The 15174-nt window shown below is 40.5% G+C and overlaps 1 protein-coding gene across 1 annotated transcript; it reads right to left on the reverse strand.

Annotated features, from left to right (window-relative positions):
* Positions 1–6463: 6463 nt before the first annotated feature.
* prrg1 (proline rich Gla (G-carboxyglutamic acid) 1) lies at positions 6464–14807 on the reverse strand. The gene is made up of 4 exons (XM_017725459.2): positions 14750–14807; positions 14134–14175; positions 11497–11657; positions 6464–9012 (listed from the first exon to the last, which is right to left on the reverse strand). The coding sequence occupies exons 2-4, from the start codon at positions 14141–14143 to the stop codon at positions 8539–8541; spliced, it is 645 nt and encodes a 214-aa protein (XP_017580948.1). The 5' UTR covers positions 14144–14175; positions 14750–14807; the 3' UTR covers positions 6464–8538.
* Positions 14808–15174: the final 367 nt, after the last annotated feature.

Consider the following 15174-nt stretch of genomic DNA (forward strand, 5'->3'; position numbering starts at 1 on the left):
GCAATGACTGCCTGAAGTCTGGAACTCATGGACATCACCAAATGCTGGGTTTTCTCCTTAATGATGCTTTGCCAGGCCTTTACTGCAGCCGTCTTCAGTTGTTGCTTGTTTGTGGGTCTTTCTGCCTTAAGTTTTGTCTTAAGCAAGTGAAATATATGGTTGAACGGGTTGAGATCTGGTGATTGACTCAGCCATTGCAGAATATTCCACTTCTTTGCCTTAAAAACTCCTGGGTTGCTTTCTCAGTCAGTTTTAGGTCATTGTCCATCTGCACTGTGAAGCGACGTCCAATCAACCTTGCTGCATTTGGTTGAATCTGAGCTGAAAGTTTTCTCTGTACACTTCAGAATTCATCCGGCTGCTTCCGTCTTCTGTCACATCATCAGTAAACACTAGTGACCCAGTGCCATCGGAAGCCGTGCATGCCTGTGCCATCACACTGCCTCCACCATGGCGATGTGGTGTGCTTTGGATCATGAGCCGTCCCAAGCCTTCTCCATACTTTCTTCTTCCCATCATTCTGGTACAGGTTGATCTTAGTTTCATCTGTCCAAAGAATGCTGTTCCAGAAGTTCCAGGCTTCTTTAGACATGTTTTGGCAAAGTCTAATCTGGCCTTTCTGTTTCTGAGGCTGATTAGTGGTTTGCACGTTGTGGTGAACCCTCTGTATCTGCTCTCATGAAGTCTTCTCTTTATGGTAGACTTAGATCCTGATACACCTGCTTCCTGGAGAGTTTTCTTATCTTGGGTGGATGTTGTGAAGGGTTTTTCTTCACCATGGAAAGGATTCTGCGATCATCGACCACTGTTGTCTTCCGTGGACGTCCAGGCCTTTTTGAGTTCCTGACCTCACCAGTGGGCTCCTTTTTCCCCAGAATGTACCAAACTGTTGATTTGGTCACTCCTAACTTTCCTGCTCTCTCTGATGGCTTTTTTTTCAGCCTAATGATGGTCTGCTTCACTTCCATTGAGAGCTCCTTTGACTGCATGTTGTGGGTTCACAGCAACCACTTCCAAATTCAAATGCCACGCCTGGAATCAACTCCAGACCTTTTACTTGTCTAATTGATGATGGATTAATGAGGGAACAGCCCACACAGCCCACGAAACAGCTTTTAAGATAACTGTCCAATTACCTTTGGACCCTTGAAAAAGAGGCAGCTACACATTAAAGAGCCGTAATTCCTAAACCCTTCCTCCAGTTTGGATGTGAACACCTTCAAATTAAAGCTGAGTCTGCACTTTAAGCTCATGCTGATTATACAACTGTATCTTGAATATGTTTTGGTAAACAGCTAAAATACCAAAACTTGTGTCACTGTCCAAATATTTGTGGGCCTAACTGTATGTTGTGTTTTTCTTCATGACATGAACGTCTGACTGGAAATAAAAAACAAGGTTTGGTCTTTTACTTTGCACAGTAATTTATATTATCACAAATTTTTTTAGAACATTATTTGCTAATATTTACCTCACAGCAACAAAGCACTGAATGCATGGGTTGAAAAACATTTATTACAAACAAAATTCAAGCTCATAATTTCCAAAAAAAGTGTTTCATATGATCTATACACACATCCATACACGTCAATTTTATAAGGCATAATTAAAAAAAAACAAAAAAAAAAAAAAAAACACCCAAACACTCGAAGCTGCATAGAAATCACAACCAATCTGCAGTTGTTAATGCTGACCATCACTGCTGACCATGATTGCATTCACATTTTGCCTTACTCTCTAAACACAGACCACGGCAAAGTGAGAATGGATTGGTTTGCGGCTCAAACTGGCTGAGCAGGACAATGATGGAAGAAAAACCTAATAGAGAGAGAAAGAAAGAAAAACAGCTTTCGCCGTGTTATATATCATCATTAATGTTCCTCGATAAAGAAAAGTGCATTCACTCATCACATATCAGTAAATGTATAATCAGTAAACCTTATGCTCTTATCACGCTGACTCTCACGCCAACACAAACACACACTTAGAAACCTGAAGGGCAAATTTTTAGGCCTCCACAGGCTTTTTCTGAAGTAGTCAAATGATCTGGACTTGGCCACAAATTCTTCTCCTGACAGTATAAGAAGCTCTGGGCTTCAAATCTGAACAGTGAAGCTCTCCATGCCACTGCAGTCCTGCAGATGGCGCTGATCCCTCAACGCTGCTTTTTCTCAACTAATCGACCCTTATGAAGGAGGAAGCTGGTCACTCTAGAGCGGAAAACACCATTATGGTACTGCCTGTGCAGAAGCGATGGCTTTGAAAGATAGGAGCTGTCCTAAAGAGTCATCTGATTGTGTGGTTCATGCAGCTGATCTGCCTCCAGGCCTGATCTACATACCAGCCGTCTATACCACTGTTGATCAGCAACGCAACATCAAAGGTCACATCTCTTTAAAGGGGTCATATTCTACATTTTATTCCAATTTGTTTTCCCACTGAAGTCCACTTATGTGACTGTTTTCCAAACTTAACTCAGTGCTGTTTCTGTTAGTGCCCTTCCACTTCAATAACACTGCTATAAACTGTCTGAAACGACACTCCACAGCACCTGAACAGGAATGGGAGCACCTAAACTGCCACAGGCCAAGTGGGAGCACCTAAACTGCCACAGGCCAAGTGGGAGCACCTAAACTGCCACAGGCCAAGTGGGAGCACCTAAGCTGCCACAGGCCCAATGGCAGGACCTAAACTTGTATAGGCCGAATGGTTGGGGCTAAACTGCTGTAGGCTGAACAGGTGGTCAGATGTAAAAGTGTACACGGTCGCAATTTCACAACTATAGCAGGCTGTTTTAGTAGATCAGTTTCCACATATGAATTGCTGGGATACTCTGTAGAGTATATCAAACTCCTTTATAAAGATATGGCCCCATTATGGTTGATCAGGCCCAGTAGTCGCAATCATCAAACTCCTTTGCTTTTCTGAGGAAAAACTGAACTTGGAGCTAACTCTGAGATCCTTTGTCAAAAAGGCCCACGTTTCCTCACTGAGGCTCTTTTAATTAGTTTTTTTGGGTCCAATCCTAGTTTCCTGATCCAGAGCTAGCTGTACACTCTTCAGTGCTGCACGTCCAGGCAATTAAGTAAAACTAAACTGTTTCCTAGGAGCCAAAGTCATGAGAGAAGACCTGTTTACTTTGTGCAAGAGGGGGACATATAATGTCCAAACAACAACAACAACAACAACAAAAAAATCCCAGAAAAAAACAAAACAAAAAACATTGCAACAGATGTAAAACATCTTCATTAGTCCCGGGAGAAATGTAGGCTTCTGTATCACATTCACAAAAACACAAACTGTTCAGTCCTATGTAACAAACTCAAGCGTGTTAGTCCGTCTTAACATGCGCATCATTCTCAGGTTACTCACGTTTTAAAAAAGGGTTAGTAATCTCAGTCTGAATCTGAGAGAATTCCTGAAATCAGTCAGAAAACATGCCTAACGACAACACTTAGCGGTTGTCTTTCGATTCACTATTACATACACACTCCATTGTTTCTTGGCAATAATGAGTATACAATTTTTCACCTGATTTTTTTTTTTAAACTCGTAAACCTGCATGAGGCTGTATCCAAATTAATAAAAAAAATGCATAAGTGTTCACTTTGTAAAAATAAATTTAAAAAGAAGAATCAGTGCATAGCAGATTTACTTTCCTCCTGAACATCATAACTAAACCTCATTGTTAAACGGCTTCTTCAGGATTCTCACTCTGCCACAATAAAGAGATGGTGTTATTTTCCCGCCTCCATCGTCTTTCTTATCTGTAACAGCAGGATTCACCGCACGAGCACAAACGCGCTCGTCCAGCACGTGCGAATATTCAGGGATTTTACAATAATGGCACTAAAACAGTCACAAAGCTGACTCACTCTGCATAAACGTACAGGCTGTGTTCGAAATAGGTTGTGCATCCTGCTCACATACTGATTGGATCCCAAAGCAGTAGGTAAGTGTGACAAACACCGAGTTCTTCATTACACTAAAGACATCTGGATGTGATGTAACCCCTGATGTAAGCGCCTGGTTTTCTCTGAATAATTGAATGGCTGGGGAATCAGTTTTATATGGATACATTAAGGAAAGGGAAATTATTTGTTCTGCAGAGCGGAAGCCTCATCAGCCTTTTCTGCTGGCACACTGCAAAAAATGCTCTCTTGTCAAGTGAAATGATCTCGTCAATATATATAACAGTTCCTATTTTGCTTGTGCACTAATAAGATTATCCATCTTATTTCCAGATTTTTTAAACTTGTTTTAGGTCATTTTATCAAGTAAAATTCTCTCACTATACTGTGGTATAAAACTCAATTCTTACAACAAGCAAAATTATCTGCCACTACAGTGAGAGAATTTTACTTGATAAAATTACCTAAAACGGCAAAAAATGTCTAGAAATGATCAATTTAAGATTAAGCTGACATGAAGTTAACAATCTTAACAGAAGAAATATTACATTTATTGACTATATTTAGGATAATTTTATTTGACAAGATACCATGTTTTGCAGTGTAGTGAGGTGGGTTTGCTTACTAGCAAGTTAACTCAGGCTCATGTGTGGAGTCACACTGTTTATTATACAACCAAACTAGCTCATTTTACCAACTCTAAGCGTAATGAAAGTAAAAACTGACTGACCTTTTAGCAAAAGTAGGAAAACAGACCTCTGTAAACCACACAGGTTTACCTCACAGATTCCAAATAGATTTGTTAAAGTTTATTTTGCACTCTGGAGATGGGTAAAAATAGAGCTGGGTGACAATAAATGACATCACAGTGTGTCACCATAGACTTTTTTGAGCATATTGTAAATGTCAGCACTGCATGTTCGGTTGCAAAGCACAACTAGTCGTGTTTAATGGGATGTAGTGCAACTCGGGAAGTGTTTAACTCATAAAGCAGTTTAACTTCTATTTGTTGCAGCTGAGTGTATAAACAAATCACTGTATTTAGAACCTCCTCGGACAAAAAATGAGTGCATGTTTTAAGGTGGTAGTAACCAGGGTCCTGCAGACGGCGTTGCACACGGTTCATATGGCAGGGTGTGCGATGGGATTCATAGATTGAGAAAAGGTGGTATAGAGCAATGAACGTCTCGTTCAATGTGTGGAAAACGGGTCGCAAAGCAGATGTTATTGATTGGCAAAAAGGAGTGACAGCAAAGGCATAGTAAAGACTCCAAAGGCCACAGTATGAAGGAAGCAGCTGAGTTTGCAGGTGTATTGAAGCGTGGCGTCATATGGGTCGACCAGAAGTGGCAAAAATCCCAGTCTACAGGAAATTTTCGTTAGAATTGTGGCCGAAAGATGAAACTGACAGACCGACGTGTTTCAATGTGTTTCACGGCTTGTGAATAACAATTGCTTCCTTGCAAAATGTTCTTTCAGAAATTGGTTGTGAAGGACCTGCTTTGACTTCTAAAAGCAATTCTTGACTGGAAGTGAAGTGATTTTTATCTGCAGGAGCCTGAATTTACCACCTTAAACATATGAGGAGAATTTTTTGTCCAGGGAGCTTAGTTTTTTAAATACGGCACTACTTTGCCTGTTCCATCCTTGTCAACTGTCAGAAAAAAGATAACTGTGGGATATTGTGTAGTATTGTGATATTTCTTTTTTTAGGGCATATTGTCCAGCTCTAAGTAGAAAACACCCTCCAGTCTTGGTATCTTTCAAAACTCAGCAGGCACTTCTCTCCAAAATGCATTCACATGCTAAAGATCTGACCTGAAAAGTGGCCCATAAAGTGGCTAGTAAGCAGTAACTAGTGGGCTAACAAAAATTAGGCATGTCTTCAGGGTCTGGCTTTTGTTCTATACTGGATACCATACAGTATCTTACTGAAGAGAATTGTGCAGTGTACAGCATATACTGGTGCAGTACACAGTATACAGTACACACTATGCTATTTGGAACACAGCCACAGAAAATAAGAGTCACTTACAATTCACGGCCCTCAAACAGACGCAACGTGAGCCTCCAAATAAGAGCAGCAGCATCTTACCCAAAGTTAAAGAGGAGGTCTGGATCGAAAATGCTGATGTTGCTAAAAGTGAAGGAAAACATATAGGCACCAATTAGCATCATGACAAAGACATATTTGGTGGCGAATAGCTTCCATTCGTCATAAGCTACATTAGCATGTTTGGTTGAGCTCTCTCTTTAACACGTTACAGTTCTGGGCAGGACTGCACAGCAGGGATGCATTATACCGAACTGTCACAGCATTAAATATGCATGACACACAGGCCTGTCACCATCATAAATTTGTAGGTAACAATAAATTGCTATATACACACATAAAATTCTGACCACCTCGTTTCTACGTTAACACTAACCCACCACCACCACGTCAGTGTTACTGCAGTGCTGAGAATGATCCACCACCCAAATAGTACCTGCTCTGTGAGGGTCCATGGGGGTCCTGACCACTGAAGAACAGGGTAACAGAGTATCAGAGAAACAGATGGACTACAGTCTGTAACTGTAGAACTACAGAGTGCAGCTATACAGTAAGTGGAGCTGATAAAGTGGACAATGAGGGTAGAAACAAGGAGGTGGTCATAGTGTTATGCCTGATTGGTGTAAATCACTGCAATTACCAATTTGTCTTCTTTGTTCATTTTACACAACTATCAATGTACAACCCTCAACTGGCCAAACTAGCTGACTGACTTAACCTTGCTTAGCCACAGAAATGTCTTGTTTAGAAATCACGTGTGTTCTATAAGAATACATGCTAAAATGATAAAATTAGAAACAACAGCTTAAAAGCAATCAAACATTACTCACTAATCTAAAGACGTTAAAGCACCAAGTTATAGAACATGTGGCTTTTTAAAATTCCTGACTTCTCAATTTATTTACATTAATTTGCCTCAACCTGATTCACCCACTTCTCTTTGTTGTGTAAACCAACAGTCGTAGGCAAAGGTTTTAACACCCCTCGGGAATCACGTCTTGTTGATTTTCTGAGTGAAAATGTCTCAAAACATTGTCTACAGGGAACAACCTTAAATGTGACGTTTCTCTGTGAATTTAACACAAGGGAGGAAAATAAAAGCAGTTATATATATATATATATATATATATGGTAAACTCAGCAAATAATAATTGTCCATTAAAATGTTCTCTGTAGAGGATATTTAGAAAATCAACATGTTTTTGACCGGGGTGCCCAAACTTTTGCATATGACTGTAGAAAATGATGAAATCAACAACTGTGGCAAACAGTCAGCTTAAAGAATCGCAATCAGCTCAAATAATTATGTAATAATTTGTGACAGGCCTAATGACTCCCTATGCTAAGCAGCCAGTTTCTCTCTATTATCAATGTAGCACTTTTATTTGATTCGTGTTATTTAAGGAATTAAGGATTTAAAATGCCAATTTGGCTCGTTAAAAAGCAAATAAACTTATTTATATTGCAACTTTAGCTAAAAGTAAGTGCTGGAAAATAGGGCTGAGCAATAAACAACACTGATCAACTGCATGTTTCTTTTAAATTGATTAGATAGATTAAATAGATTTTTATGCACCACTGTGTGAAATGCTGGATAAAAATCATCTGTACATCAAGTTTTTGTTTGGCTCTATTTGCTCCTTCTTGAAAACAGAAAAAAAAAATCTCAGGACATCTCACGAAATTTCTTTAAGTATCGTAATATATTTTTCCACCTCTACTGGAAATGTGCTACTATATTATGTGTGAACTTTAAGTTAAAAAACAACTAAAAGGTTAATAAAATCAGCCAATGAGGCTGTAAGAAATCAGACTCGGCTATAAAACCTCATGATCGGTGCACCCCTGCTATGCAGTCTAGTGTTTTCTGTGTGCTCTGCTCTCACATGCCTGATTCACTTCATGTAGGGCTTCCTAATTATGGGGTTAGCTGAATCAGGTTATAGGAAGTGCTGTAGTGCTCTACTTGTAACTGGATCCACAGAGGTTTGGTGTTTGTCAGTATTGCTAGTGTTGCGCTATCTAATGAGGCGGAATGTTGTAGGTTAACAGTGCTGAATCATCATGGAGATGTAACTAGGGAAAGGAAAACAAACCCCTTCCACTTCAGTACCCGCTCGTATGACTCAGAGGGCAGCCAGGCTCTAGGCCGGGCCTGGCCTGGCTGGGGAGCTGAGGTTAACACTCGATTTCGAGGTATTTCTGACCCTGCAGCTGTCAAACAGGGAGACGTGACAGTGACATCGGCTGCATAAGCACTTTTACCAGGTTTGTTTTCTCTTAGTGAGCAACAGTGGGCGTTGCACTCACTTCCCTTTTTCTGCTGCGGTCATATTTAGACTCGTGTTAAACGTTAGGATGCGTTCAGAGTCACGTCACTGTTTGGGAAGTGACTCAGTTTTGTTTTCTCGGACACAAAAACTCTGCATCAGTAGTGAGACAGCTGGCCGGGCTCCAGTGTAAGGAGCGTAAGAAGGAAGACGGGCTAGGCAGAGAAACAACAGAAGCAGTGATGGGATTGGAATAAACCTTAAAAGTTAGGGTACATTAGCAGATTACGTGGTGGAGTACCCTTCACTTCCCTTGGCCAATCACAACACTGCTGGCAGGGTTATTGATGATGTCGTCATACTGTGGTGGAGCTTCCTCCTCAATACACACGTCCATATGACCCACAGCCTCCTCATAAGAGGGAGGCAAATCCCCACCACTGCCCCGCCCCGGGGTGATGTCAGCGCCCGGGTAGGCGGGGCTACTGTGTGCACTGATTTCCGAATGGGGGCTGAGGTCAGGCTGGTAGTCCCGTCCCCACCGGTCCATAGCCACCACCGCGAGGGCGGGGTCTCTCTGAGGCCGGCCAATAGCAGGGCTGCGCTGGGACCGCTTCCGTGAGTGACACCTCCAAACTGTGATGGAAATGGCAGCAATGAGGAGAACCACCAGAAGCAAGGGGAGGATCAGGTAGATGGAGTTGACTCCGCCCGCTATTGAGTCCAATCCGCCGGGTTTGGGGCTGCTCTCGCGCTGATACTCCTCCCAGAAACGTCTCTGCAGCCAATAACAAATCAGAACAAAGAGATCAGGAGACTACATGGACTGGTCTCAGATTACAAGACTGAAGCGGCGACAATTTGGCCTTTTTGCATAAAATAAGTGCTGGTAATGTTTACTATTACACTACTGTCTAAATGCATCACAGCATCAAGTTTGTTTCAGTAGTGTCACCTAAGAAATTTACATTTACTGCATTTGTGAGATGCTCTTATCCAGTCCGACTTACAATTTGATCATTTTTACACAGGTAGGCAAAGGCAATATTAGGAGTCTTGCCCAAGGACTCTTATTGGGTGTAGGGTGCTTACCCAGGCAGGGGACTGAACCCCAGTCTACAGCGCAGAGGTCAGAAGTGTTACCCACTACACAACACCAACCTACTCTTTTGGAGAACAAGAAATACGTCAATTATATCATCCATCCATCCATTTTCTAAGCCGCTTCTCCGTCAGGGTCGCGGGGTTATATCAGTTATGTCAAATATCAGTAAAATCTGAACATCTGTCTGCTGCTTATCTTATTTAAGCTAATGTCTGCTGATACTGTGTATGTACTGTGTACATTGTGCATCATCTGTAATGAGCTTGTGTAAAAAACTGAGTAAGCACAGTGTTAGTCACCCATTACTAAATACAGGCACTTTAAAAAAGTACTGGGTTGCCACACCTAACCATGTTCTAATCAAGTCCTTGCACGCTAGAGACGTTAAGAAAAATGAATAAATACAACTTGTGTACAAAACATTTGAACATAAAGCCGTGTAATACGTCCCTGGCATGCTACCAAGTACAATTAGACAATACACGTCTGTGTTCTCAGCCATGTAACTGTGCATGTAATTTTACACCTCTTGCACAATTGTGTCGTGTAATATTAGATTTTCCCTCTATCCTGTATGTGACCCTAAAGGCCTTAAACAACAGCTCCAACATTCTCACACGTAATCTCATATTTCATTTTGCTGAGCACGAACACCACAGAAAGGAAGGACTCAGTCCTTGTGGAGCTTAAAGAGTAACTCAGTAATTAATCTGACTTGTTTACAATGGTGGTCATGGGGAAGAAGGGTATTGTTTCCTGAATCGTAAGAAATAAGTCTTAAATGACCATTCCAGTAAAGCACAGGAAAGACGTCACTGTTTTGGTTAGCTCTGCGCACGCTCAATGTAAAGTTGGTTAGGCACCAAGAGCAAAGTGAAAAAATGCTTATTTTTGTAATTCCATATTAAAGAAATAGGCAGAATGTCCAAGTGGCAAAACAAATTTCACTCCTTACAAAAAAGGGTAAATGCTGGCAAAAAAAGGCAAAGAGAATCTAAATATTCCACCTTCTGGAGCAGAAATTTCTCCACCTCAACTTGAGCTGATTTTGAAGTACATGTAATGAAATAGAGGACAAATGAATGCTTTTGAAGTGGGACACAGCCGATCCATCATCTTGGTTGTTGCCATGCCAACACCAGAGGTACTCGTGACTGTTTAAGAGAGTTTATGTTGCCTGCTAAAGTTGACTGCCAATAAAATAAATATAAAATAAAAGAATGACGCATTTTTGCCATCAGAACAATCAGATTTGCTGTATATTATCAGTGAAACAAGAAAAGGTGAGCAAACTGGCAAAATTAATTTAATAGCTTAAACAATATGTGATCGGTCACGATATTAAGTTCTTCTGAAGCTTGAGAACTACAAGTACATCATTTGTATTCATTTCACCAACTGTGCTACCCTGAGTCCAATTAAACAGGCCTAATTCTTCTCTCATTGTAATGAATCATGCATTTGGTCAGTGCTCTTAAACTAAGAAAAGTGTGATAATGATAAATACGGTCATATTACCCAGCCTTATACACAAGCTTTTTAAGTAATTTACTAATGTAAGAGTAAATCATATGAATCAATCTTGCTTGGCGTGAAAAGGCTGTAACGTGACAGGAATGGAGTTCTTTTGTGAGTCCTTTTTAGAGACCCCTTAAACGGTCAGGAGAAATCCAGGCTTCTATTCCTCACTCCTCTAAGGTAAACATAACTCAGCCTGCATTGTTTTACTTGTAGTTACAATATAATAAGCCTTAAGAATGTAATAAACCAAGTATTTAACCATCAAAACAGCTTCTTTTTTAATTCATTTTCATTAAGCGAGCAATTTCTCTCCAGAGGAACATTAACTGTATTCCTGTCGGCCAAACTAAACAAGGTTCAAGATCAAGTGGTGAAGCGGGGAGCCGCTCTTTAACCTAAAATGAATTTGTATCACAATTGAGTCTCTGTGGGCCACTCTGAGGGAGGCGGCTACACTTCCTCCTGATAACGCACGTCCTGCTCGCAGGAAATTCCACAGCGCAACACATGCAACAGGAGAGAGGGAGAGAAAGAGAGAGAGAGACGCAGCGTGACAGTGAGAAAGAGTGAGAGAAACTGAGAGAGGAAGTTTTAATGTACGCATGAGTGTCTGAGCGCGCAGCGACTTGCCCTCACCGTTTTCTCATCGTTTTCAAAGGCCTCCCTGGCCTCCTCGTAGTTGCACACCTCCTCCCGGCATTCCCTCTGGATGTTGCCCTGCTTCATCTCCTCCAGAAAGAAGTTCGCTCTTGGGAGCCTCCTCAGCACAGCGTGGGCCGTGTCCGCTGGCAGGAATACTGCGGAAAGACAAAGCACCAGAAAACATAAGTTTTTAGGTAGGATTTTACAGCACGCCGCACAGCTAGGGTTGTCACGATTACTCGAATAAACTCTATAAAAACGTTTAAAATGCACCTTTGGCTATTTGTGTGATGGTAATACACGTTTTAAATTCTCATACTTGACTCTCGTACAGTACAGTGGAAAAAACAGTATCGTCAATCAAAATGATCTTAGATCGTCAATATATCTAATATTTCCCAATTTGAGATTTTTAAGCTTATATCAAGATTATTTAATATATTTCTAGACATTTTTACTTGTTACATGATTTTAGTAAGTCAATTCCTATCAACATTTGCAGATAATCTGCTTCTACAAACCAAAAAAAACATGAAACAAGCAATATTATCTGCCAATAGAGTGAGATAATATTATTTACTAAAATCAAAAAAATAAAAATAAAAAAAAGGCCAGAAATAAGCTAAACATTCATAAATCGACTAGATTTAAAATAACGTCACTTTTTTGCAGCATAAAAAACAGGGCCTTGTGGATACACTTGTTCATATGCAAATTTTCAAAGGTTTCACAACCTATTCACTTTCCAATAATGTATTCAGACACTTCTGAAAGGCTTTCATCTGTTATTATTCAGTCTAAGTACATTTTTGAATGTTTAGCCCTTTTTAAAATTCAGAGCAGCCAATCAACTGTCAAAATACAGGGTGAGTCAAAAAGATTAATCCAATTTCAAAGTGCCATATTTTTACAACCGTGAGGCGCCGAGGAACCAATCACAATCCAAATGAAAGAGGGGGTCACAGAGTTTCTGACTGTCAGTGGAAGACGGCTCCCCCTTCAGTCTGCGAGGAGATGCGACCCCTGAGCAGAAAGCGTTCTGCGTTCTCCACTTCGATAAAAGTCTGGATCCTTTGACTTACATTAAAAGTAAATAAGGTTTTTTCCTTCTCCTGTAAAGTTTTCATTTTGGAGATATGAGTTTTTTTAATATATGACAACAATAATATATAACTTTATATCTGTATATTTGAGTAAGAGAACATTGTTCTTAATACACATTCCAACAGTACTTTTTGAAACTTGCCTACCATATTTGGGTGTATCTTGTCTTTCTTTTTTGGCCCTCCACAAACAGCATCTTTGTCCACCTCTTATATACAAAAATGTGCCCAAAACACACATTTAGAGGCTTTAATGGCCGCAAAGGGCAGAAACAGACACATGCCTGCAACGCGAATTCCTATACGGCACAAAAGGTCCTTTGAAACGGACCGGCCTTTCTTGGTAAAATAGAGGCGTCGGGGCCAGTCTGTGTTTAAGGACAGAAAGACAGAGTGGTCCACTGTTCCTCTGCCCTGAGTGTCACTCGCACAATACAGGGCCCAAACTGTAACTCAAGACGTGCCAGGAATTGCTGGTTAGACACAGATTACACTTCAGACGGGCTGCAATTACAAAGATCTTCATCTATTAACAATATTGCTGAATTTCTTAGTCTACAGTCAGATTATCATTATGATCATTATTGCGATTAGTTATGTCGCAATATGCTTTTCTGAGCGCATCACAGACACCATCTGTACTTCAACAATGGTGAACTGCATGAGAAATCATTACTGTTTATCAGTCCTGTTTACTGTATTTAGTATAGTAGGTAGCATTAATAAGGCACTGCTGGGGATGTATTCACTTATTAATTAGATATTATGATACATATCATGTTGCACAACCTTTGAATCGATAATCAAAGCCTTTTAATGCCTTTTTAAGTTAAATAATAAAAGAAAAATACCATTTCCAATGCAGAAAAATGCACACAAGTCAAATACAGCATACATTCATGTGTATTTTACAGAAAATCACATGGACAGATGCTTGGTGGATTACTCACAACTGGTTTAATACAGACAATGACCGTTTTCACAGAGGCATCATCTTGGAATTAAATAAATCTGATAATGACCTTTTAAACATTTTATGACCCTTATTTTAAAGAAATAATAACATAAGACTTGATATGACTTCTTAAGGATTCCGTTTGAGTGTCCTAATATTATATTTTAGCCCAACTGCTGACCCTTGACTCAACAGCATGACTAACCATCAGCTGGAGTTACAGACACTCCGATTCCATTACAAACAGACTAAACTTGCACTCTTAAAAAGACGGTTTTTCAAGAGTTCTTCAGTAAAAACAATGGTTCTATATAGAAAAAAGGTTCTGTCATAAAAGAAGCACCCATTTTGGCCCACATAGAACCACAAAGGTTTCCATATATAAAACCATATACAGCACATTCTCCATCAATCTGAAGAACCTTTTCACCATGCACAGAACCATTTAAGCATGAAATGGTTCTATATAGAACTCATGGTTCCAAATAAGCCATTCGTTTTACTAAAGAACCCTTGAATAACTATCTTTTTAACTACACACTCATTTCTTTAGGTCATTATATTAGTACCTACCGGCTCCCATGATTCCTGCAGCTGTGTTTTACGCTGTCAAACCTGGAGAGGACAGAAAATTCACATTTAAGCTTCCAGATTTCGCCATTCAGCACTAGAGACCAGAATGAAACGAAGAATGAACAAACGAACCGCGAACAAACACAAACAGGACGAACGAAAGACTTCGGCTGCCTATTCGCCAGGCTCTAGTTCCAATTTTCCCGTTCCACCTTAAATGGAGCAGCCGTTACACTGGCGCTTCACCATTTAAGGTGGAACGGAAAAATTCGAACAAGAAGCTGGCAGACTTCAGCTTCGTACCGTTTTTGCCAAATCAATCATTTGACAATGGGGGGCAAAAAACACAGAACAAAACCTAAACACCCCACAAACGCTGAGTTTTGGTCGTTAGCTCAAAGCTAGCTAGTTACGACTTCATCCAGCAACTGAGATTTTAACCGCTTTTTTATGCCTTTTTAACACCGAGCGGCACGATTTACACACAAAACAAGCCACGGAGACTCCACTTTTGGTCGTTATCACAACGGAGCATGTCTTCGTATGTCCCACATGCGAAAGCAACGTGTTTAAACACGGCAAATACGCTAGAAATGACATAAATCAGCGTGTTTACCTGCTCTCTCCCAAACTGCGCCCTGTGCGATCGCCCCTGGATACGAGACCGCGCATGCGCACACATGCGCTCTGCCGCACGGCACAGAGGCGCTGCTGGGCGTCAGTGATGGAAGAGAAAGTGGGAAAAGGATTTAATTAAAAATATGAATTTCTTTCAAACAAAACACCTCATTTATTCCGTTTAGCAACTTTTGCATCCGTGGAGAGTGTAATATGTTACGGACACTCTTTGTATCACTCTAATTCCTTTATTTATTCTGGTGTAAACACGCATCTTGTTTGTAGACAGATGGATGCCCACACAGAAATCTGATATATGGCAATATGTGTGTTTTAAATATATGACATACACCGATCAGGCATAACATTCTGACCACCTCCTTGTTTCTGCACTCACTGTCCATTTGATCAGCTCCACTTACT

Source organism: Pygocentrus nattereri, chromosome 28, assembly GCF_015220715.1.
Source record: "Pygocentrus nattereri isolate fPygNat1 chromosome 28, fPygNat1.pri, whole genome shotgun sequence".
NCBI lineage: Eukaryota > Metazoa > Chordata > Actinopteri > Characiformes > Serrasalmidae > Pygocentrus > Pygocentrus nattereri.